The following is a 26,297-nucleotide window of genomic DNA, read 5'->3' on the forward strand; positions in this document are numbered from 1 at the left end:
GCAGCCAAGAGAGAGCTGACCGATAGCCGTGCATTAGCCACTGAGCACATAGGCCTCTGGGAAGGCGTGTCCTTGCTAGATGACTCCGACACTGAGCTGACATCGGGGGAGCTTACACTCACCAGCCCCATGGAGATGGCTGTTGCGGGGTCGGTGGTGGCCATTGCTGTGGATGAGTCTTTGTTTCTTGTTTCATCTGCAGCAGTGGATGCGTCACCGGTAAGTGTGCCTGAGCTAGATGCTGAACCCGACCCACCCTCTGCTGCAGAAGACAGCACAACAATTGGCTCTTGCTGATGTCCATCAGAGCCAACCCCGCCTCCCATTACTCCTCCCACCCCAGTGCCCTGGTCAAGCATCAGCCCATCAGTCCTCCTCTCCAGTCGTAGACCTCCTGCACCTGGAAAACCAGCGGAGGAGCTTAGGCTGATGTCGGAGGAGGAGGCGACACTACAGACAGAGCTGCTACTCCCCTTTCTGCTGGAGGAGCTGGCACCGCCAAACGATGAGGCCCCGCCCTTGTCTGGACAGTTATTTTTCACCAGGCTGCTCCATGACTGCTGAAGCGAAGAGGACGACGTGGAGGAGGAAGATGATGAGGTGGTGGTGGTGGTACCGCCGCTGCTCGCCGCCTGCGTCACAGAGGGTCCCACCGTGGAGGAGGCGGGGCCTGAAACAGTGGATGAGACAGGTTTGGGTGACGGCGCTGTGGCAGCCGACTCAGGGTCGTACCCTGGAGCAAGCTTGAGGTCAAACTTCCCTTCAGCGCCCATACGGTAAGAGTTAGAGCCGCCAGCATCCCAGGTTACATCAATCCAGCCTGGATGGACAGAGAGATAGGAGGGAGACGGACGGGTAGATGTCAGAGACCCGAGAGAGAGAGAGCGAGAAAGAAAGAGAAAAAGAGAGAGAGAGAGAGTGGGGTAGACAGCAGAGAAGCAGCTTACAGTCAGAGCAGCTCCACACTGGACCAGATCAGATACTTTACATGAAATATTCCTTTAGAGTCACAATGAAGCAAAGCACTAATTAAATGACTAGCTGAGTTTTGTTTGTGATATTTTTTTTTGGGGGGGGGGGAGGGGGGGGGGGGGTTGACAGAATTGTCAACTCATTTCTAAAACCAGGGAGTGACTAGTATTGGCTCTGGCATTGGTCATGTGCCCTAACAACGCCATTATCAAGTTGTCACAATCGATTAGTTGGGGTTTTTTGTTTGTCATTGTTTTGGAGAATAAATTAAACAGTGGTTGTAATTCATAACTCTATTGCTCAAAAACAAAAAAAACAAATATTAAGGTAACACTTGAACACAGTATGACGTAAGGTCATGCAGGTGGTGGCCAAAGACTATTGTTCTCTAGGTTTGCTTTTTGCTAGTGTCCTAGCATCTTATCTTGAGATGGTGCCTGCTGGCCATTCAGGTTGCACAAGTAATCCAGCTCCACCAGCCTAGAACATACGTACTCTCACAAGAAGGTTTGCTCTGTCTCCCAGCACAGTCTCGACAGTGTGGAGAAGATACCAGGAGATGGACAGAGCCACAGAGGGGCATCAATCCAGCAGCAGAACTTGTATCAGCTCCTTCTCAGGAGAAGCCCTGCCAGAGCCCTACAAAATGACTTTCAGCAGAATACTCCTATTCATGTTTGTAACAGTTTGGTAGGAAAAAGACTCATTGAGGATGGTTTGAGGTTCCAATTTTCTTTTGGTGGTACCTGGGCTCCCAGCCCAGTGAGCACAGTATGACTGTAATTGCCTGAGAACACTAGAATTGGCAGATCCACAACTGGTGCCCCACTCTCTTCACAGATATGAGCAGGTTCACACTGAGCACCTGAGTGAACATTATGCTGCCTGCAACTTTATGTGCAAAGAGAACAGCGCACCAGTGCACCTCTTCAGTACTTAACATTTACATTTACTTTCATTTAAAACAAAGCAGGTAAAACAGATTCACCGTGGGTTTATGCTTCCTAACTGGACAGCGTGATGTCCTTTAAGTTTAACTGATTGTTATACTGTGTTGATCGAATGTTCATTTAATTTTTTTTTTGAGCAGTATAGTAAGATTTATATCTATAATAGCTGCTCAAAAACATCAGTCAATGTTTGTTGTAGTTAATATCGTACTTTGATTTATAAGCATTCTAATATTATTCCCAAAGATTTAACTGCCATTTCTTCAATACAGCTCCAGCAATATAAATGTATATTGAGGAAAATGGAATACATCAAGTACTTGTATTGATTTGTGTATTGTACACAACATATTACACAGAACATAAAAAAGTAACTTAAAGTATCATGTAATGGTCCTTAAGGGTGCTGTTTCATTTGATTTTTTTTTAAGAACACACTCTTTGTTGTATTTTAAACTCCTAATGTGGTGGTGGGGTTTTTGGTGCAGGTGGAGCGACAAGAGAGAAAAATATGAACACGGTCACAGAAAAATGACAAAGCAAAAGAAGAAAATATTTCTGGCAAATGCAAAGCGTCAAAGAAGAGAGGAATTAAACTCAAACAATGACAGTCGTCCTGGTTTGTGATTAAAAAAGAAAAAGAAAAAAAAGAATCAACGGAGGTGCTATCGGTGTGTCCATGCGCTCACCTCACTGAGAGGACGTCAGATCTGGATAAAAACAGAAACGTGAGAAGCACAGGTGGGAGAGGAAGAGAAAGGAAGTGGAGGAGAGAAGGAGGAGAAGATGTCTGCTCTTATCTGACTTTCCAGGTTAAAATGCAGAAAACAAAATTTCTGGTTTAGAAGCAAAAAGTGAAAAATCCAGAAATCCAGAAACAAACTTATCACTAAAATTTTATGTCATTTTTCACTAATTTTGCACCTTACAGGAAGAGGGTGCATTTGTTCCTGTAACTAGATATTCCATAATTAAAAATCAGTTAACTCCAAGGATAACCAGTTCACCTGACCTTGCCCTTTAAAAAAAAAAAAAAAAAAATCAAAAAAAAAAAAAAAAAAAAATCAAAAAAAAAAAAAAATCAAAATCAAAACAAAAAGAATAATGTAGACATCCAGCCAGATACCATTTTTTCGCTTAAAATTAAAAACATTGCCAGCTAATTAAGTTAATCTCTAGCCAAATTCATTGTCAGTTTTTGTTAGAAACTGACTAATGGTCTGTATGTGGATAACTATCACCTACTTTAGTTAATTAGATTCGTCACCACAGTCGGGGAGCAGTCCAATCAGATTCATTCCACCAGCCTATCACCAACATCTGTCAGATTTAAACTGAAAGGAATTTATCCATAGAGCACTTTCTAGATGCAAATTCTACTTTTACCATTCACTGTGACCAAACTCTACATTCCCTGTGGATATCAACTGAAGCAAGTATACTGACAACGTGAACATGAGGCTAAACACAAGACAGGTGTGACTGGTGACATCATCCCTTTGACGTCACAGGATGAAGAAGGGAGCAGGGAGAAAAGTGGAAACACAGATTTTTAGTAACCTGTTGTTTTCAAGACATATTTTTAACAACCTTTGCACACCAGACAGACCACAGTGGGCAGGTTTAAACCAAGGGACAGAAACAACAGCTGGACTCCTGTTAACAAAACATTTTGGAAAATACACTACAACACTATTTAAACCAACGGCATCTCATGTCCACCAGCTGTGGAATAAATGAAACTTTTTTTTTTTTATTCAGTCTGTTTCATCTGGCCCTGTGTGTTAGCTTACCATTATGAGCCTCTCCAGTGACAGTGCCCTCTCCGGGTGGGTTTCCATCCTGGTCACGCCACTTCCAGTCGATACCGCGAACAACCCGTGCTCCTGGGACGATGTACTTCATCACCTGAGAACGAAACAGGCGGCGCTGGCGACGGAGGTTTGCCTCAGCCTCTTTCACAGCTTTACCTGAAGGAGGAGGACAAAGAGGCAGAAGTTAAAATCTCACATTTAACCCATTTGACAGACCTAGATAAATAAACAAAACAGCAAAAGAAAACAAACCAAAAACATGAAATGTTAAGCTAGTGAAATCATTTTCAGAAATATTTCCAATAACTAAGAGCCTACGGCTGTGAATCACTGACAGTGAACTGCAACTGAAGGGAAGTTCTCACCCAGCTGGTCCTCACAGACGGCAGTCACAGTGCCGTACAGCTCAAGTCCAGACAGTGACAGATAGTGCGTCTGGCCGCTGGCGTTCTTTCCCATCTGTTTAATTCTGATGTGCCTCCAGCCCTGCTTCTCGTCTTTGGATGGGTCCAGAGGCCACGTGGCCGTTGACCTGTGAAAATGCAGTTGAATCAAAATCCAGTAAAGTATGTAGTTTGCTTATTCAGCAGAGATCAGAGGAAGTCAGCGAAAGGTCCTACCCAGGTTCGTTTAGGCTGCTGTCGTCTACGTGGGTGTAAAGAGTGGTCCAGTTCTGACCATCCTTGGACACCTGAAAGACCCAGTTCCTCAACGCAGAGCGGCCATAACCCCTGCAGAGGAGGATTAGAGGATTGAAAAAAAATGACCAACCACTGCAGACTTCAGTATTTATCACACCAAGTATTTTCAATGGGTGACAGGTACGGGCTGCAGGCAGACCAGTAAAGCACCAGGACTTGGAATGCATGCAACAGGTTTCTGGCATTATCTTGCTGAAATTAGCAAGGCCTTCTCCTTCATCTGGATAGCACATTTTAAATTGCTCTAACAACAGGACAGTTTTTCACTTTGCCTCAGTCAATATTAAATGAACGTGAGTCAGCACTTCTGGAGCTTGTTTATAGATTTTCTTTGAATGGCAGGGTTTTAATTTGCAGGTGTGAGGTAAAATGGCTTTACTGACAGTGGTGAATGCCTGAAAGAGTAATGGTGAAACTGACACCATAAGAGAAGATTTAATCTAATGAAGTACACAACTGCCATTACAATCAGATATACTTATGCATTAATGACAAGCAGGGATTAAAATCAAGTTAACTTACACGGAATTTTTTGTCTGGTTTCAACTGAGTCAACAATTTCTTTTAGCTTGAATTACATTTTCAAATTCCTCATGTGTGCAGCTCTAGATCTGTCATCTGGTGCCAAACACAAGCAGACTTCAGGTGAAATTACACACAGCTGACTATCTCGCATCTAAATCACCAGCTTAGTATCATTTCACACCAGTTGGAGGCATTCAAAGTTTGTCAATGCAGATATTCCTAGATAGCACAAAGTTACATTGAGCAGATTAATTCCCCATTATAGTGCAGCCTTCAGATGTTTCAGATTGTATACTGGCGTCTCATTTTGATACATTTGTTTCATTGTCTGATATGTCCATTTCATTACCTGGCATGCCTCAGGGTGTATGCTGAGGGAATGACCCACAGGCCAAGGTCGATGGCAAACCAGGCATTCTTGTCATCGTTTGTGTGGCAATTCAGAGCAGAGCTATCCCGACTGAGAATGTCTTCCAATCGCCCGTAGGGGAGGTTTCGGCCCTCTGAAGATGTCACCACCACCAGGCCGTAAGCTGCAGGGTTTACCCACTCATAGGCAGTTCTGAAGGAAACAAATTTGGTTTAGGGAAAGCAAACAAAAAAAACCCCACAACAATCAATAAATAAAGCATTCTACTAAAACTGTCTAGTTTACATTTTACACTCCATATTAATCTTTAAAAAGGACTGAACAGGAGAAAAACAGAAGAGTGAAATACAGTGGGGAAATAATTATTTGATCCCCTGCTGAAGTTGTAAGTTTGCTTTCTTCCAAAGAAATGAACAGTCTCTAATTTTAATGCTAGTTTCATTTTAATGGAGGGAGACAGAATATCAACCGACAATCCTAAGGAAAAAACAAAATCAAAGTTACAAATTGATTTGCAGGTCATTGAGTGAAATAAGTATTTGATCATCTACAATGCAGCCAGAACTCTGGCTCCAGCAGATTGGTTGTGCACCAATGTGGCACACAGATTACATTCAATCAATTACAGATACTCCTGATCTCAATCTGTTATGTGTATAAAGCACACCTGTTCAGGAGGTCAAATAATGATTTATCCCACTGTATTTGCACGCCCACAGAAAACTTATCAGACCAAACAAACCAATTCACAATCTGCTCCATTAATTCTAAAACATATATACTGAATAAAATGTGAGTGGAACACTGCTTCTTTAGTTTGACATAAATACTAACCATAAATTTTGATAACATTACATTTATAACTGCACTGAAAGATGCAAATGATTTTAGATTTATAGCTAGCTGCAGTGGCTCTTACTTGGCGTTTGTTCCGACCCAGTAGATGATACCATTCTCGTCAAAGTCGTGTTGGTGCCTGAAAGTGAAGATCTGCCCTTCCCTCAGCTTCCTCACAAAGACAAAGGACGAGCGTTCAAAGTCGTACCACTGCTTTGCCACCTAGATGAAGAAGAGGTCGAAGAGGAATAGAGGAAGGGATGTTAAAACTGAACTGGAATCAGGTCAATATACGTTTAAACATTAACACATTTGTTATTTTAGCTGCAAACCAAAGTATATTCAAGTTACATTAAATAATGAATATTGATTTAAACTCCCTGCTTTAATCTTAGATTCCAAAGTGGAGGGTTTAAGCTGTGGGTACTTCCATTATCATTTTGTTTATCTCATCAATTAAGCATGTAAAAGTTCAGAAAAAGATTTTAAATGTGGCATTTAGGGCTGCGTCATATCATACTAGGGCTGCATAAAACGATTATTTTAGTAATCGAGTATTCTATCGATTATTCCAGCGATTAATCGAGTAATCGGATAAGAAATACTTTTTTTTATTAACAGTTTATCTGCATATTTTAACTTCCATACTGCAGTTTCTCGCCATGTGAACAAACAGCGGTGAATGGAGCAGCTACAAAGTTCTCTTTTCTTCACCTTAACACTTGCTGATCAGGTGCTTGATGAAGGACCTCCAGCTGTTTCACAGATTTAATGGTGGTTACTAAAAGAAAAAGCTGCTGTTTTGGTCGCTGGAAAAACGTTTCCTTTTTCACTACTTGAGCTCACCATCACAGCTTCGCCTCTTTGCGCTTGCGCAGTTAAAACCGCTGCCTGCTATGAGTGTTTTGAAAAACTAGTGGCTGCGGGAGCCATGGCGCATGTGTGAGTAATGGTGTAATGCTTTGTATTCACAAGCATTCTCGAAAATACGTTTCTACTGCAGGTCTATATTTAGTCACTAATAAGGGATTAAAGTATAAAAAATATTTTGAAGGAGCCCCCCGGTCCTGGGGGGCGGGCCTTCCGGTACCGAACCATCGCTAGTGCTAATGGCCCGCGCTCGCTAGCAAACCAGTTCTGGTAGCTACAGCTGAAGTAAGCACAAAAGTAGCAGCTGAAATTCTCAGCGAGCACAACACACACAGACACACAGAGAGCAGTGGAGGCGTGGAAATGCATGTCAGTGACAGTTGCCACCCGTCCCGGTAAAGTACGGAACACGGCATGTTACGGAGCCGTATTCCACGGAGTCCCGTAACATACGGGGTTCTGTATTTTACGAGACAGGTGGCAACTCTAGTGATGATCCACTCTGTGTTAAATGAAATCCATCGCAGCGACGGAGCGCTTTTTAGAATGTGTGCTTGTGTATACGTGAGTGATTCACACTCCAGTCCAGTAGGTGGCGGTAATGCAGTTCTATGTTGGTTTGCCAGCCCCCAATAAACCCACAAAAAAACGTCAGCACTAATGCTGCTAATGCTAGTGAGGAGCGCCGCTTACACCGAGACAGCTGAGCGCTGCAGAGTTTAAACGAAGCATCGACACAGTAAATTTGTGTCGATAAATTTTTAGAATCGATTTAATCGAGTTAATCGATGAATCGTTGCAGCCCTATATCATACCATCCCACAGTAATACTAATCTACATTTTTAGGTGATGAAGTCTCATCTTGTGATATCACTGACATAGCAACAACATGCTTTTAACATTCCTTAACACACAAAATCAACAAGCCCAAACATGTCTGCCAGCAGCCAATTGAATATGTAACTTACAGTGACAAAATTATGAAGTTTGTCACTGTCCAAATTTCCAGACCTAACTGTATTTTGGTTGAATGTGTTTTTGGTGTCTCCTCACCATCTTCAACAGGTACTGCTCCAGGGACTCCACAGTTGCAAGCGGTTCCATCTTCAACATTCGACCTGTCCGATCGATCAGGGCTGTCTCCCCTGGCGCTCGCTCCAAACGGAACCGCAACCTCCTTGTCAGAATCTGAAGAACAGAAACACGTCCCACCACAGGATGTGAAAATGCCGAGCAACCTTTTTCTCCAGAGTTTCCCCAAACACACCACGACCCAGAACACATTGTGACTCACCTGTAGGTTGTATGAGGATCCTGGAGTGTCGTACAGGTGCAGAGGTAGGCGTTCTATTGACTCCAGGACAGCTATCAGTTTACGAATTAAGGCAACAGCTGGTCGGCTACACCCACACACACATAAATAGAGTCACTCATCAACTTTAATCAGTTTCTCATAATTGTAAACTAAGGAAACAAAAAATGTAGTTTAAACATCTTAAACAGTGTAACTCTGACTAAGTAGGATCCAACTGACAACCAAAGATCCTAAAGGATCCTCAAGTGCTTCATAAATGTTTTATGCTGCAATCACACAAGGCAAAACATTGGAGACTGCAGCACAAACAAAATTATGGCCACTGTATTCAATGCACTTGCAATCTCACTGCATTTGAAATATTTGCTTTGAGAAATTCACTCAGAATTGAGCCAGAACCTCCTATTTGAAGCAGAAATTCCTCCACAAATGGTGATATAGTTGCTGCAGGACGGCAATTTAAATGCAAAATAACAAATGCTTAGCAGCCTCTCCTTTATATAGGAATACAATCAGCTGGCTGATTGTATTCCTGGCTCAGTTAAGTCCCCTTCAGCAAAAAATGCTCATCTGTGCAGATTGCAAAATGCTGTCTGCGTTTATAACTTTAATGTCAATTATTTGCAAACCTTACGACTGCCTTTCAATCAGAAGTGGTTGAGCAGTCAACATCCTCAACCTCTGGACAAACAGTTGGTCGCTGCAACTACTTGCACCAAATGCAAAATAAATAAACCCTTAATTTTTTTGTTTGCCTTTCTTTGTTTGCCTCATCTGTCTTTCTCTGTATGTCTTGTCTCTCAATTTTTTAATCTTCTGGATGGATGACTGTCCTCATTTCTGATCATCTTTCTTTGCCTCCCTTTTGTTCTCTCTGTGAACAAAATTGTTTTTCAAAAAGTAAGAAGAACAAGTACACTATCTTTCTCTCATCTACAAACTTAACCCCATAGCTTGGTGAGGGCCACTTAAAAAAAATAAATAAATAAAAAACTACTCCTTAAGTTTGTATACTGCTGTAATTAAGGACCAACATTGTTAATCTGTTTCTGAACTCATCAGTGGTAAGTTGAAAACAAATACTGCCTCTGTTGAAATGTTGCTGACCTTAGATGTGACAAGTCGATTTTCAACTGATCATTCAAAAAATTAGCAAAATGTTTACATCCATATTACACAATCATATTGCGTAAAATAAGTTTGTCTCAAGAAAACATGTTAATATTTGACCTGATGAGGTGGTCTCAAAGAGCTGATCAGTTTTCTATTGATTTAATTATGTGATGAACCATTAAAAGTGGGCATAAATCAGCATTGAGTATGAGCATACTTTAGGTTCATTTACTGAAGTCAGAATGTGAGCATGAGATTACCTTTCATCATCTTCATTCTCGCTGAAAGCCGCCTTAAAGACATTGATTCTCTCCATTAAAGGTTTACAATCATGTTTCAGGTCCAGTTCCACACTCTGCACACAGACACAGGCCATTACATCAAATTTCACCATCTTTAAAGACAGTGCCATAGCAACACATGAAGATATGATGCATACTGTATTTAATGAACTGTTAATAAAAGGCACAGATGATTAAGGCTTCTATGTTTCAATACTGGCTGTAAAGAGTTTTTCAAGAAAAAACTGTGGTCAATACTACTCATTATCAATTCATATATTTACTGCTGTTTACACTACATCACATCACACACTTTATTAGGTACACCTTTCTTGTACAGGAGCAGTCCCCCTTTTGCCTTCAGAACTACCTTAATTCCTTTATGTCCTACAATCCACAAGGTGCTGGAAGCATTCCTCTGATTTTGGTCCATACTGACATGGCAGCACCACGCAGTTACAGCAGATCTGTCAGCTGCACAGCCATGATGTCAATCCTCTCATTCCACATTTACTTGCTTGAGATCTAATTACTATGGAGGCCATTTGAGTAGGGCTGCAACTATTGATTATTTTAGTAATCTAATATTAGTAATAATTAGTAATTTCAGTAATCAAATAAATATACTTCTTTCGTATTAACAGTTCATCTGCATATTTTAACTTCCGTACTGCAGATTTTCACTGTGTGAAACAAACTGTGTTGGATGGAGCAGCTACAAAGTTCTCATTTCTTCACTTGCTGGTGGTTGATGAAGGGCCTCCAGCTGTTTCCCAGTAAAGGTTTAATGGTGGTAAAAGGAAAAAAAGCTTCTGTTTTGGACGCTAGAAAAATTTCTTTGCGTCTGCGCAGACAGACTGCACGTAAAACAGCTGAAATTCTCAGCACATCGAGCACAACGCACAAACACGGCAGAGAGCGGTGGAGGTGTGGAAAAACACGTCAGCAATGATCCACTCAATGTTAAAGGGAATCTGTAGCAGCGATGGAGAACTATTTAGAACCTGAGGATTTTTTTTAAACGTCTGATCTACACTCCAGTCCAGTAGGTGGCGGTAATGCAGCCCTAAGCTGGTTTGCCAACCGCTATTAAACCAACAAGATGACGACGACGGCAGAGCACTTTAACGGTGCTAACGCAGGGGAAACGCTCCACTTACGTGGAGACACCTGACCGCTGAGTTTAAACAAAGCATCAAAGCAACATTTGTTTCGAGGATTTTCCATAATCGAATTATCATTTGAGTACCGTGAACTCACTGTCATTTTCATGCCACCAGATTGAGATGATCTGAGCTTTGTGACATGACACAACCTGCTGTATACAGCCATCAGAAGATGGGTACACTGTGGACATAAAGGGATGGACATGGTGAGCAATAACGTTGGCTGTGGCATTTAAACTATGCTCAGCTGGTACTAAGAGACCCAAAATATGCCAAATATGTCCCCCCAGAGCATTACACAACCACAAACAATCCAGGATGTTCATGTTGTTTACACCATTGTTTTCACCAAATTCTGACCCAACTATCCAAATGTCACATTAGAAATTGAGACACAGACCAGGCAACAAGTTTGGTAAGCTGAGAAATTGTAGCCTCGTTTTCCTGTTCTCAGCTGACAGGAGTGGCACCTGGTGTGGTCTTCTGCTGCTGTAGCCCATCTGCTTCAAGGTTTGATGTTCTGTCCTTGATACAAATTTGTTGCTTCGATGCTTCGTTTAAACTCTGCAACTCAGGTGTCTCCAGGTAAGTGTGAGCATTTCTCCTGCATTAGCAGCATTAAAGTTCTGTCTCTGCGATGGATTTCCGACATTTGGAAAAAAAAAAAAAAAATCTTTAACACCAAGTGGATCATCGCTAACACGTTTTCCCACGTTTCCACTGCTCTCTACAGCCGTGTGTGTGTGTGTGTGTGTGTGTGTTGTGCTGAGAACTTCAGCTGATCAAATATTTTTTTATGCTTTAATCCCTGATTAGCAACTAAAAATAGACCTGTAAATAGAAACTTATTCAGGACGATGCTTGTGAATACAAAGCATTACAACATTAAGCTCACGCAGTCCCCAGTTTTTTAACAAAAACACTGAAAACACAACAGCAGCAGTTTTACGTGCAGTCTGTCGGCACACACACACAGCAAGAGCGAAGAGGTGGAGCCATTACCAAGACGGTGAGCTCAGGTTGAGCGAATGGAAATGTTTTTCTAGCACCCAAAGAAGCAGCACTTGTTCCTTTAACCACCATTAAAACCTTCAATGGGAAACAGCTGGAGGTCCTTCATCAACCACCCGATCAACAAGTGTCAAAGTGAAGAAAAGAGAACTTTGCAGCTGCTCCATCCACCGCTGTTTGTTTCACACAGCGGAAAGCTGCACTAAATCTATGGAAGTTATAATATGCTGATGAGCTCTTAAGACAAAAGTATTTCTTATCCAATTACTCGATTAATCGTTGGAATAATCGATAGAATACTCGATTACAAAAATAACTGACAGATGCAGCCCTACTGTCCATGCTCTTCTGCATACCTTAGTTGTAGCCAGTGGTTATATGAGTTACTGTTGCTTTTATGTCAGCCTGAAGCAGTCAGGCCATTCTCCTTTGGAATTTTACCTAGAGCGCTACCAGTGAATATTTCCTCTTTTTCTCTGTAACCCCTAAGGATGGTTATGCGGGAAAATCCCAGTAGATCTGCACTTCCTGAAATACCAGTCCGTCTGATACCAATGACCACACTCAAAATAGTCTCTCTTCCCATTCTGATGTTCAGTTTGAACTCCAACAGGTCGTTTTGACCAATCACGTGATAGCAACTTGATCCATTTAGGTATGTAAATACAATTAGATATTAGCGTTAAGCTGTTGAACAGGTGTACCCAATAAAGTGGTTGTTTTTATTTTGTATTTTTGGGTCAGTGCTTCATATATGTACATAAAGCTGACTGCTTATAATAAAATCTTCACTGTACTTGGACCCAGACAAGCAGTAGAAGCGCAGGGAAGTATTAATCAATTACAAATAATAAACTAATTAAAGCCTTGATTTGAAAACTAGTGCCTTGGAGTATTTCAATGAGAAACAAATAAGATTAATGAGAGATTTAGAATTAGCTCACATTGTTGAGGACTGTAAACAGAGCCTGGACCAGGCCACTGCTACACATCTCATACGGAGAAATTGTGTTTTCATCCTTCAAAACTACAATCAGGTTCTCCAGAGCAGTTTTCATCAGGTCCCTCCATGTGTTCTCCCCTTCAATACACTGTTAACAATATAAGTCAAAAGGCATATGAGCATTTACATTATGGTTTATTACTGCAGTCAAATGTGGACCTGTCTGCTAGTATGTGTGCTTGTGTACCTGTCTGTTGGTGTGCAGCTCCCAAGCAGACTCCAGCTGTGTTGAAATGTTCCTCAGAGTGACCACCACTCCTCTGGGCATGCTTTCTACAGCTTTGAAGTGGTCATCATATAGCTCCCTCGCCATGCTCTTCACCTTCTGCTTCGTCTTCTCCAGCTTTGACTTCAACTTCCTGCCTCGCTTCCCCGTCCAACCAGTCACGAACTCCGAGCCTGCTCATACACGAGCAATCACCAGAAAATAACATTTAACACAACTGCTAAAACAGACCAATGTTTGTCCTGTTTGATGAGAAAACTTCAATTTGAAGAACATCATTTTCCTTTGTTTGGTCATCCATGTTGAGCATGCATCTTAACGGGAGCAGTACAAGCCACAGCTCATTTATATACATTTTGATTTTAAAGACTCACCCAGCGATGTCTCTGCTGTGAAAGAGTGCTTGGTTCCTCTGTTAGACTCGAATACAAAACCAGGCAGGTCTTCCTTCAGGATGGTGGCCTGCTGCCCGTCTGAGTTGTGGATGGCAATCTCGCCATCCTTCAGGCAGGTCAAAGACCAGTTCCCCACGGTCAGCTTGGTGGGGCCAACACTGGACAGGATGGGCTGACTGGCAGTTACTGGCTTCACCTGACTCCGTGCCCGCTGTAGCTTTTCCAAAAACTCACTGCGAGACTCTGCAGTCCAAAAGAGATGGACCATTGTTAGAGGAACAAAATGGCAGCTAAATAAGTGCAATATGAGCGTGTTAATTCATACCAGAGCTGTCCGATCCCCCCTCTGGACTCCCACTGGAGTACATGGTGGCCAGCTTCCCATCCAGGATGAACCTGAACCAGCCATTGGAGCCATTGGAGAGCTCAAGGGCTGCAGCATCTGACCAGATGTAGAGACAGTCCCTCCCTCTGATGATGGACCAGTCCCTCCAGTGGTATGGCTTCCCCTGCTGGATCTCTCTAGCATCCTCCTGCACCTCTTCCTCCTGCAGGAGCAACAGCCACATTATTCAGTTATACACACACAAGATTAAATCCGCAGTTTCTGCTTCATTTCATCTTCCTCTCATTCTATACCTTCTCAGGCTTTGCTTCGTCCTCATTCTCATCATCAGACGCCGGTCCGGCCAAAGTCGACACCTTGTTGATGACGCCCAGTCGAGCCAGTTGGTCAAGGAAAACATCTCCACCCTTATCCACCAGATCCCTTATGATCTGCAGAGCCAGAAGGTGACCATCGTCATCGTCCTGACACACAAAAAACAGAGAAAGAAAAAACATTTTATCAACACATTACTACTTTGGTTTCTACAATATGTAGAGTACAAGTCTCCTCAGTCTAGTTACAGCAAATAAGTCAACATAAAAGAAGAAATGCGTGCGTGTCTTTAAAACATGGAGTGATTAGGAATGCTTAGAATGTCTAAAGTGACATCATGGTGAAGAATGTACCTTTTAAAAGCAATAAAATCAATTAAAATAAATAAAAAACAACTTCAGGTAAAGTAATGAGTGTTGTTTTTAAACCATTTCAGAAAATGTCTTGTGGTCATAACATTAATGTTGTTCCATAGTCTTTATCATTTAAGTGTTGCACACCTTTGACAAACAGACTCTTACATTTTTAAGTTAATGATGACTGCAGTGATGGAATAAAAAAAAACAAAACTACAATTTCTATCTAATGGCATTAAATGGAATTAAAGGTGAAGGACAGATAAAACATGTATATTATAGATATCTGTTCAAATTGAGCTTGAATAGAGTGAAACATCTGCCTCTATATTTAGAATAATTTCTAAACATCATTAAATATAATTATACTTTGTTTACAGGGATCTAGCCAGAAAGCAATTCCTATAGTGAACAGGTAAAATTTTCAGCCTGACACGGCAGTACCTCAGGTACAGGCAATCAAATGCTTGCTAGAACCCTGCTTTAAAATTACAAACTACAAAGAACTATAAAAGAGAACGTTTTCCTGATCAAAAACACAAACACAGAACAGATCCAGAATCAGCCTCCTTGGAAATGAATCACATACTGCTGACAGTAGTGAAACGTGGGATAAGATAGCTGACATGGAGAGCTGCTCTAGAGTAAATGACCTACAAATCTAAAGTGTAGCAGAGCGTAAAGAGGGGAGACTGGTCGCAGAATTTGTAAGCAAGTTGTTCAAAAATAATCTTGACCTGCCTGATAACACTGAAATTCAAATTCCACAGGCAATGCAAATTTGGACAAAAACAATTAGAATCATAACAGGAAACTACAATTCAATGACAATAAATAGAGTAATATTTACATTATGAGCAAATAATGGAAAAGAATGGAAATACAACACTATGAAACAAATGAGAAAATGGAGATGAATGGCTGTATATACAGAGAGCACAACAATCTACTACATCAGTACTTTTAGAAGAATTTAATAAGATTCTTTGTCACACCAAAATTTAGGAGTGCATTTTTTTTTTTTTTTTTTTTTTTTTTTTTTAAATCAATGGTACAGCCGTCTTGGAGACAATGTCAAATGTAAGAAATGGACCACGTGTACGTGTTAGGGTGAGGACTGAAATATTGATGTCTCAAGAGCAACCTGCAGAGACTACACAATTTAAACTGGTCATGATTTGATGCAGTAGTTTTTTTTTTTTATTTAAAGTAATAAAAACAAAAAGAAACAGATTCTCAAGATGCAAATGTAAAGTGTTTGTAAAGTCTTAATTCTGGACTCCATAGCAAAGCTAACACGGAGATATACAACCACTCAGATTCACACTGATGGCCAATTTAGAAATGCCACTGGGGCTGCATGGCCTAAAAATGCCCAAAACCATGTGAGTCTGTGGGATCATCATCCTTTGGCCTCCGAAGTATATACACACCAGGGTTTTAATCATTCTAAATCAATTAATGGCATATTAAACAGCTGCTAATGCTCATGTTCTTACTCTCAAAAACATTGTGGATCAGATCTATTCAAGCTAATTACATCCTACTCAGATTCTGAGGTCCCGGAAGGTTAGACAAATAAAAGACTCAAAACCATGACTGCGGATGTGAGTGCGTTATGTGTACCTCTTGGTCGAGGACAGTAGCAGTGATCTCCACCAGCACCGTAGGCAAGTTATGTCCCGTCTCGCTGTCACACACCTCCTTCAGCAGCACTTCGCTGCTGTAGTGAACCATCTTCCTGATCAAAGCCAGACTAGCTTTCCTGAAAACCATCAAACAGAAACATGCATCTTGCTTTTTCTAGTAAAGATTCCCTGCCTGGATTTAATTACAGGCAGCAGTTCCTTTTATATGCATTTTTCTCCTTAAATTAAGATTAACACTGGACATAGTGGTGTAGCGTGTGCTGTGAATCAATTTAATGAGGTTTAGTCGACTCATGTAAAATCAGCAACATTTTACAGTGTTTCTGACGTATCCCAGTAAACAACGGTACACTAAGGTGATGAATGGCTGTTGTGCAGTACTGTGACACTGGCAGTTTACCTAATAGAAGGCAGCATGGTTTGCTGAAAGGTTTGTGCAAAAACAGGCAGAAGTCTCTTTAGGTAGATAGGAGCCATTTCTGGGTCTCCCTTGGGCTCGCTGCCCTCCTCCTCCTCTTTGTTCACATCTTTCTTCTTCTTGTCATCACTCTTGTTCACAGGACACATCCAGTCTCCTGAAACACACAGATTGTTTCACTTTGGAGATGGAACTTAACATTTTTTTTCTCATTATTATTAGGAAATCTAAGAGGAGACAACAAGAATGAATCTCATCTACTCCAAGTGCAAACGATCTGGTTGATTCAGACTTAGTTAAAAAATACACGATGTGTATAAATACTCCAGTGTGTTGAACTGGACTATATGCAAAGAGATCAGTGATTTAAAGACAGTGGACATAATTAAGATTAGTTGATACCACATTTAAAGGATTTCACAGCAGGATTTAACAAAATTTCCAAAAATATTTTAATAGAACTACCACAATCCCAACCCAGGTAAAAAGGATGGATGCATTAACAAATTAAAAGTACTTGTTTTTAATGATCTAATATTTCACTTTTTTCTTTTTGAAGAAGCTGCACTGAGACTGCAAGTTTTGCCCTAACAAAGGCAAAAGAGCAAAGTTAGCATATGAGACACAAAAGACAAATTACAGCGATACCACAGCTGAAGTAGCAATACCCATACCACAAGCAGTCCTGTATTGTCATGATTTACTAACCAGGAGACTGCAGTATAGCCACAACCTCACTGTGTCCTCTCTCCCTAGCTTTGTCCAGAGGAGTCTTTCCATCCTCATCCCTCAGGTCAGGGTTGGCTCCGTGACGCAGCAGAGTCTGCATATACAAGTTAGAGAAGAAGTAACATAGAAAGTCAGTCAGTAGAACACATTAATCCAGACAACCATGGAGGGGAAAAAAAACAAAAACAAAATCATCACCGTCAGCCTTCATGTGTTACCTTGGCTACTTGTGGGCGTCCAAAACAGGCAGCATAGTGTAGTGAGGATGACCTCTGACCTCTATTGACATCTGCTCCCCTTTCACAAAGAAACTCCACCTACAACAGACAATTGACAAAACTGAACTTTAAAAAATGCACAAATAATCTGTTACACATATGTACTTAGTCTTCAGTAAGAAGATCTTCGGTAAATTTTGTATTTTTTGTACATATTCCTCTTGTGTGTAAAAACAAAAAGTTCCCAATTAGGAGCTCTGCATCTCTGAATTCTTTGTCCTTACCATTTCCTGCGTGCCAAAGGCTGAAGCCCAGTTTAGCAGCGTCTGTCCAACATCATCCATAAAGTTCACCTCAAATGCTGCAATAGGACACTCAGTTATTATCCATCATACCAAAAAAATATTCCAATAGTTCACCACTCAGGCTCATTGTTACTTTTGTACTTATTAGTTTGCACCATCACCTCCAGTGTCGATGGCATCGATCAGAGCATCTGTGTCCTTGCTACGGATACAGTCGATGAGCTGTCGGTGTGATCTCTCCCCAGAACTATCCAGACGTCGCAGCCCTGGGATCCTACCCGTCGACCCCGCCGTGGACTTTGGCAGCGCTTTCCGTCCCTCAAACAGGAGCACCAGCAAGAGGTCCACCAGCCGCATAGTGTCCAGCACACAGCGTTCATCCCCTCCCAACGCTGACTCCATCGAATCAGGCAGTGCTGAACGCAACAAGTCCTGAACCCCAGAAAGTACGGACGAAGATAACAATGTTGATTAGGCTTAAACACAAAAATTACCTCTTCTTTCTTACTAAACAATAAATGTATGTAAATACGTTTTCATTCAGGTGTGTTAACCTACATGTGTGACCAGCGGAGACCCCCTGCACAGAGTGGACAGCAGGCTGACAATGGTAGACACCTGATTGCTCAGTTTGGAGTCAGAAGCCGAGGGGCCTGCACCTGCCGAAGGCCGGCCCGGCTTGCATGAAGAGGCAGGGCCTGACACCGTGCCTCCGGCGGCTGCCATGCGGGACAGCAGCTCTTCCGTCAGACCATGCTTGGCTAAAGGGGCAGGGTCCACACCACGACGTGTGAACCGGTCAGCTAATGAGGCAAAGCAACGCAAAGCGCCATCTGACACCTGCAGGAGAAGAGGGTTTTGAGTTATAGCATATTTAGGCTAAACAATGTTAATATTGAGTGACACACCTGGAAGAGTCAGGCCTGTGATGGGCCCTTCTGGATTTTATTTTGGGGGGAGGGGATTTTAGGTCCAATGTGTTAATAAAGTGTGTCAAAAAATAAATAAGTAACTGTACAGTCACACATGAGGTTGTTCTGAAAGAAAATAATACCAAACAAGGCAAGGTAAATAGTTTTTAAGGTCAAATATAAAAGATAAAATCAAAAGTAGTCAAAAACAGCCAATTATACCCATGACCCCAGAGGGTTAATGTTGCAAACACACACTAGCTTTTAAACACAGTAATAAACAGACTAGCACTGCATGACTTACAGTTCAAAACAATCATAATTTATGTTATACCAGGCCTTGGGTGCAGCCCCTCCATTTAGCAGTAAGAAGCAGTTTTAAGGAGGCACCAACTATTTAAGTCTTTATCATACATCTATAATTATACATCATCTTTGAACAGCCATGAGAAAACTGAATGCAGCCCCTGCTGTGCAGTCACCTGGTGGTCTTCATGTTTGAGGAGGCTAGACAGAGACTCCACACAGGTCTCCAGAGAAGAGTCCTGAGGCTCCATCTTGCTGCAAAGGCGGGACACAACAGCCATGGCTGAGTGCAGAGTGTCTTTGTGGACCAGATGACCGCTGTCTCTGATGAAACTCAGCACGCAGTTCAGCCCGCCTGCCTCAAACACAGCGCCAGACTCTCTGGTGCAGATCAATTCTAGCACCTGGAGAAACACGAAAACATACATTTAAACTTGCTCTCTAGAAGAAATGCCTAACTTCAGCTCTTAGTACATCTGAATCACACATCTTTTCCAAACTGTGCCATTGCAATACCACATCTGCCAGACATTTTAGATCTACTTTTTGTTTTTGTTGTTTTCTTCACATGTTTATTATTTATTTATTTGTTCACTGTTTATTATTGATTACTGCTATGTGCTTCTGGAATTTTTATTTCCCTGACAGAATCTTCCTAAAGTTTAAACTAATCTGCCACTATTTGGATGACTGTATGAGAATGTTTTATTTGAATGATTTGACTGATCTCCCAGCCTGACCAGCCTTAATGAACTACATTTCTGCCTTTGCCAGGAGATCAATAAAGATGACAGGTGACATTCAGAACAGTTTAATACCATTTGTAGGGTTACACCTGGCAAAATGAAATTAAAATCATATCAAATAGATGTAGCATCATAAAAACAGAAAACCTGGTGGATAAAGAACATCTCTGTGCCTCTAGCAAACAGATCAGACTTGGGACAAAGTAAGGCCTGAATAAATAACACCACTGTCCTGGGAAGTCTATTAATAAACTTCTGGCAGCACATGGTTGTGATCTCATGCCTGTGGCATAGTTCTGCCTCTAAACCCAAAAAGCCCCACCCAAATAGAGAAGCAGCCTGATCAGACACCGATATAATTTCTTGGCTTTTGGCTATCTGCCTCTCTGTTCAGGACTATAGCAGAGCAACAGATACAGGAGATGCCCTCCTCTCTGATGAAATTTCAGTGGGAAGGAAAAAAGAAAAACACAGAAGCTACCCTCCTCTGCTGTTTTAAATACTTAAGATATATAACTTTGTTCGATTTATGTATTTTATTTATCTTATTTTCTTCACTGTTTTTACCAGTTCCACTATCATACCAGACAAAGTATAAAATCAGCGGCGTCTTTCCAGCCTTGAAGGCACAAACATGCGTGTGACACAGCATGATGTTGTGGGACATTTTTGACAAGTGTCTCAACTGCAGGCAGTGTGAAGTGCATGCTGATAGTCAGCCCGGTAGGAAAACATGAAATAAACCATAAAATTAACAAATATATACCTAACAGGTATCCACATGTTGTGCACCATGTCTGAGTTCTCCTGCACGTTACTGATACTGCTCTGGTTCTGACGGACCAGTGTGTGTGGCTATTTGTTTCTAATATGTGTTTATAATAACAGAGCACATGCTTTCACTCAATGCATACTTGATACAGTATTTTAGAAGTGAGGTGAGTAGGAGTAATCAGGTCAGTTACACAGAGTCCAGGTTTTTTAAGAAATAGACTGACTTCAATTATTATTCCAGATTTTAATGGCTAGATGATTACATTAGATGAGCAACTCTGTACATAACTTTGTTTCACATATGGCCTCTTCACTTTAAAATCTGTGACAAATGTTGTTGTGTCAGATAACAAGACCTCCTCTTATATGAGGAAGTATGCTTCAAATTTGAAGATTTATTAAAGGCCCAACAAAGCAACCAGGACTGAGGCTTTTGGCTTAAGTTTAAAAGCTGTCCACAGCCACCACAAGTTTAAAGACAGGAAATAGATCACACAAATAAAATGGGCGTCTCTTAAGGTCAGCTGCCTCCTACCTTAACACACTGCTCAGCCAGGTCTCTGCTGGTCCTGTTGTTCAGCTCCACCACCACCAGTCGATTACACAGTGCCTTGATGGCCCCATCCACTCCCACAATCCTGCGGGTGCACTCTGCCGACACGTCCAGGTAGTAGGTGATCGCTCGGGCTGTGACCTCCAGCACGTTATCTGGAGCACTCTCATCCAGGAAGATCTTACAGAGTGCTGGAAGGAATGTCCGTGGAGGACATCTGACAGATAAGAGAGATAACAGAGAGGAAGAAATAATGCTGAATTCTGAACTCATGACCACTGATTGAATGTCACATCTGTGGCACAAATACACAAACTCACGTCTCAAAGCAGCGGTCAACATTGTCTGACATGAGCAGTAGCATGCAGAGTTGCTCCAGAGCAATGAGCTGCATGTCACGCTCATCGCCCTGACCCATCTGCAGCCACTCCAGCAGGGTGTCTGGGTCCACATCAGCCATGATGGCTAGCCTAAAGGGACAAAAATATACAGCTGTGAGTGAGTGCTAGGACTCCATGTATGAGCCAGTATCAGCCAAAACAGAGATGAGAGATACACAACACTCCCCTTGCATTATTACATCACACTACTGTATGTAAGGTATGTCATGTGGTACTGTGACTTTTATTTTAATTTTATTACTACTGTTATTACCACCGCTACTACTCTTATTTCATCATTTCAGCTGCCGTAATGAGTTTCTTTAGAGTTATACAGTACCCCACCTGTTGTGCACCTGTATGAGTAGAATGATGCCAAAGATGTACATAATGAAGCAACCAATCCTGCACACATGTTGCATAACTCAGCTACATCTAGCTGACTAACCACTCTGTGTTGGCCATTACTGTACTAATGATTAGTTATTACTTACACAGCTTTTCTTTGTGCAGTTCTTTTATTGTTGGATAAAATGAAAACTGTTGGCATTTCCTTTCAAATGTGATTTTGCCCAGACAGCTAGCTGTAACTTACTCATGCTGCATGATCCTGATTGTGTTTAATTCGTACCATTAGGTAGTAAATAATTTAACACCAAACTGAGTTACCAGGCTTATCAGCACTGGGAGTTTGGATCAATTTGCCAACTTTATTTGCTCATGACAACATTTTTCAACATTAGTTACCTTCTTTACTCACCAATACTGTCGCTTGGAAAAATATCATCTGAAGTTACATCTGTTTTTGCTGCATGTTCTTTTGTGGAGTTTGTGTAAAATCTGTGTGCTGGGAGCAGCTCGTTTGTCAACGCTAGAGATTAGTAACCAAGTTTGGCAAATATGAACTAGTGTTTCTCACTGGTAACATTTTAAGGGACCAAACTAACACAGACTAACAAAGAGAGTCAGGAAAGGTCTTCTTTTTTTTTTTTAAGCTGCATTACAATCCACACATTGGCAATCAAATTCAATTCAATTCAGTTTTATTTATACAAAAATTGCAGATAAAACCCAACAAACAAAACACCCTCTATGAGCAAGCACTTAACAGTGAGAAGGAAAAACTCCCTTTTAACAGGAAGAAACCTTTGGCGAAACCAGGCTCAATCGAGGGGCAGTCATCTACTGCAACTGATAGGCGGTGAGGGGAGGAGTGACAAAAAATGTTTAATTTAATATTTTCATAATACAGTAGAAACAGATCCAAAATGGCACCAGTTTAGTATAACCAAACATAACATCACTAACATTTTCAAAGGTGTATTGAATGATCATTTTCATAATTGGCGCACTATAAATTTTGTTTCTCACACACACACACACACACACACACTATCTACATTCCCCTAAAAAAAAAAATAAATAAAAAATAAAAACACGGAAACGATGCACCTGCACAAGCATAAATTCCGTCAACAACATTGGCCACTTATGCAGGTTACATCGTAGTTCTACAAAGACCAAGCACTGAAGTCTGGAGAAGGAGGTTTGGGCTTCGTTGCTCAGGCTGCGGCCCGGTGACCCGGCCCCAGATAAGCAGAAGAAAAGGGATGGCTATTTATATTGTACTGCTTTATAATAATTTTAGATTTTAACTTTTATTGAGATGCATGTCATAAATTGTAGAGCAACAAGCATCGTTCAAAATGCATGGCACAATGCGCCACACTTTTAGGTCACAATTTACTCGTTTTTCAGATGTTTTTTTCTCATATTTCAATGATGCATAAACAACGCGTAAACATTTACAAACATCGTTTACAGTAACGCATTTTCATATTTTTAACAACTTATTTTAAGTTCTTTTTTTTCCATTGTTGAGTATAATGTGCAGTGTTCGTAATGCACGATGTGCGGTGCCGCATAGTTAAGCAACATTTAAAGAGCAATTCATTATTAAAGAAAGCGATTAATGGTTTCAAATGCCTTTGTTTAGACCGTTTTTGACATTGTCCATTGAACAGTCCTAAAATTTAACTTGATATCCGAGTGTTTCTTAGTTTTAAGACTAGTCGGTTAGTCTAATTATTTTTTCCTTGTTTAGTCGACTAAGAAATTAGTCACCAGGAACATCCCTAATTTAAAAAATAATTTAAAAAAAATCCCACAAAATGAAAGCCTCACCTAGCTTCACGTTGGCTACCCTGTCTGGCTCAGCACCCAATCACTGCTCACAGTTGTGTCGCTGTTTGGGACTCATCCAACCAACCGGAGAGAAAGAATGGGAAAGGGAAAACACTGAAGAGGAAGTGGTTGCTGACGCTCACAGGGATTTCTGGGACATGAAGTCTCTTTACCTGCAGGTAGAAAGAACAGAGAAGACAGGCTTGACAGTGTTTCACCCTTCTGAATGCTCAAGTTTTGTCTGTACATGAAAGAAAAACAATTATCTGAGGCACATTTATGAAGGAAACCAGCAAAACTGAAGTCAATGTGCAAGTGCCAAAAAAATTGCAGTTTATCTAAACACTTGAATCCCCACTGACTCCCCTGTTAAATGTTGAACTTTACAGCATTTTAAAAAAGTGCTCTGGTTCTCTGATGGATAGGTTAATATTTTTTTTATGACTCCTCCATCTGGATGTGTCAGGAATGTGGTTGCTTTAATTTCTAGGTGTGCTGAAATAGGGAGCTAGAACTCTCTCAAGGGTTTGTGGTGCTGGTGCCTTTAAACAATTAACAGATATTAAGGCCTGCTGTGAAGTACAGGCCATCCATATTTGTGCTTCTGTTTTGGTCAGTTAACATTTTGTATTTGTTGTTATTTAGCACCTACTAGTAGCTATGTGTGGTCTGTGCAGATATACTGTAGGTTTATGGCTACAGCTTGATAACTTGATAACTCCACCCGCTCATCCTTGTGGCTCCAGAAAACATGGAAGCTGCCAAAGCACTAATGTTAAGGCTTTGAAATGTTGAGTCCAAAACTCATGAGTGATGTTGCAGCTAGACTCCCACAGAACTACCAGCCACTGACTGAAAGTCATCAACATACAAATGTAAACCACCTGAATGTAAAAAGCTGGGGCTCAGCATCTCAAAACCTAATACCAAATTAGAATTTTCTATAAATCATCAAATACGCTGGTAAACCAGAGGCTCTGTTCAGTAGCATTACACTGCAGCAGTGCCTGCTGGGAGTCTGCTGGGTCCACCATAAGTTGATTAGGGGCTAATTTGAAGTCTGCCAGCCTGTTTGTCAGACTGTGCTGATGCAGATCCTCTTATCAACAGATTAATCATCACAACTGGCCAGAGTGCATCCTGACCTCCTCCCACCCGCATGGGGCAACCAGAACAGGACAGAGTCAACTGCTCAGTCACTCGCTCAGACACAGAGCTTGGCCTTCAGCCCTTTAACCCCCGGTGGTGTGTCCATTTTCTAATTCTAGACTGAAGTCTGGGATCAGAAGTGGTGGCAGAAAACACTTTTTCCTCCATGAAAGCTTTACACTCTGTACAGGATTTTAGAGTGCAGCTTAACTCTGGAAGGATGCGTCAAATGAACTGTTTTTCAGTCTGTCTAAAAGCACTGGTTAAAGTTTCAAACATCAGACAATCAAAGCCACTTTATAGCAACTATGACTGCAGGTTATTCAGAACACCATCAAGCCAATCATCAGTATATCAAAGTTCTCACAACACCACTGCAGTCCTGCCCCCCCACTTTCCCTCTGCACCTCCATCTCACTCTCAGAAGTTTTCCTGCGGAATGAAGGGAGCTCAGCTACTGTCCAACAATTAACAGTATCTTACAGTTTGAGATCAATTGCATGTGTGGCAACTGATAAACTGAAAACGTTTACCGATTTGCCAACTGTTCATCCAACTTGCTCCAATGCTTAATTTCTGATACAGCGACTGTCAGTTTGCATATGTATTTGCCTACAGAGACCATATGGAGGGGGGTTTTCCAACCATGAATCCCATCTGCAAGTTGCTTAACATGGATCACACAGCGCATCAGTCAAATGCTGACTGGTTGACAAGTGGGCCAGAACAGGGAAGGGAGTTCACCAGGAATGGGAAAAGATACAGCATGAAAAGTACAGACAGTTACTGCAGTGGCTTAACAATTGTTTCAATTCAGCTCTTTGTATGTTATAACTTCACTCTTCTCTCTGGCTGACTGATGGACCAACAACACAAGCAAGAGTAGCCCACAGACCAGGTGAAACCCATTTTTGTCACTTCCCCCATCTGACAAAAGACACTTTCTGCAGGTAGACGGGCAGTCCACAGTTGCACATAGACTGCCAACACTACCACCACTGAACCACAATTTCTCCTTAACATAACATGTATACTGCTAAGAAACCAAGTAGCTTCAAGTTCAAGGTCATTTGGATGAGGGGTCTTGTCATTTTTGGTGTCTTTTGCCTATTGTTAAGCAGCAATTGTAGTATATACAGCAATTCATTGATAGAATGACACATTTTAGCTCCAGAAAACATATTACCACAAATAAATAAGATTAGTATGAAGGAAAAAAAAGACAAAATCAACCTGCCATCACATCCACGTGAATATCAGCTAATGGATGGGTCAGTGGGTCTGCAGCATTGCTACACTGGCATGTGTCTGTGGTGCATCAAGTAGGCAAAATCCACACATCATTTTAAAAGCATACATGCAGGATTGCCTGAAAGCAACACATAGGTCTACTGGGTTTGTCAGGATA

General features: G+C 41.4%; 1 protein-coding gene across 4 annotated transcripts in view; it reads right to left on the minus strand.

Annotated features, from left to right (window-relative positions):
* hectd1 (HECT domain containing 1) overlaps positions 1-26,297 on the minus strand; it is a 42,624-nt gene that overhangs the window by 13,832 nt on the left and 2,495 nt on the right. The window contains exons 2-26 of one of the 4 annotated variants that reach the window (XM_030718270.1): positions 23,741-23,913; positions 21,497-21,646; positions 21,159-21,393; positions 19,280-19,507; positions 18,445-18,726; positions 18,048-18,318; positions 17,866-17,942; positions 17,582-17,680; positions 17,343-17,457; positions 16,617-16,791; positions 16,194-16,332; positions 14,190-14,360; positions 13,876-14,098; positions 13,530-13,793; positions 13,117-13,328; positions 12,871-13,017; positions 9,729-9,823; positions 8,335-8,440; positions 8,094-8,228; positions 6,252-6,391; positions 5,312-5,524; positions 4,357-4,467; positions 4,102-4,268; positions 3,716-3,892; positions 1-670 (exon numbers count right to left, since the gene is read on the minus strand). The exon at positions 1-670 is cut by the window's left edge and continues 188 nt beyond it. In XM_030718270.1, coding sequence (XP_030574130.1) covers positions 1-670; positions 3,716-3,892; positions 4,102-4,268; positions 4,357-4,467; positions 5,312-5,524; positions 6,252-6,391; positions 8,094-8,228; positions 8,335-8,440; positions 9,729-9,823; positions 12,871-13,017; positions 13,117-13,328; positions 13,530-13,793; positions 13,876-14,098; positions 14,190-14,360; positions 16,194-16,332; positions 16,617-16,791; positions 17,343-17,457; positions 17,582-17,680; positions 17,866-17,942; positions 18,048-18,318; positions 18,445-18,726; positions 19,280-19,507; positions 21,159-21,393; positions 21,497-21,636 — 4,592 coding nt within the window. In that variant the 5' untranslated portion in view covers positions 21,637-21,646; positions 23,741-23,913. Of the gene's footprint in view, positions 821-3,715; positions 3,893-4,101; positions 4,269-4,356; positions 4,468-5,311; positions 5,525-6,251; positions 6,392-8,093; positions 8,229-8,334; positions 8,441-9,728; positions 9,824-12,870; positions 13,018-13,116; positions 13,329-13,529; positions 13,794-13,875; positions 14,099-14,189; positions 14,361-16,193; positions 16,333-16,616; positions 16,792-17,342; positions 17,458-17,581; positions 17,681-17,865; positions 17,943-18,047; positions 18,319-18,444; positions 18,727-19,279; positions 19,508-21,158; positions 21,394-21,496; positions 21,647-23,740; positions 23,914-26,297 lie in introns of those variants that run through there. The other 3 variants (XM_030718268.1, XM_030718271.1, XM_030718269.1) reach the window with 3 other exon arrangements.

This window comes from Archocentrus centrarchus, chromosome 22, assembly GCF_007364275.1.
Source record: "Archocentrus centrarchus isolate MPI-CPG fArcCen1 chromosome 22, fArcCen1, whole genome shotgun sequence".
Taxonomy (NCBI): domain Eukaryota; kingdom Metazoa; phylum Chordata; class Actinopteri; order Cichliformes; family Cichlidae; genus Archocentrus; species Archocentrus centrarchus.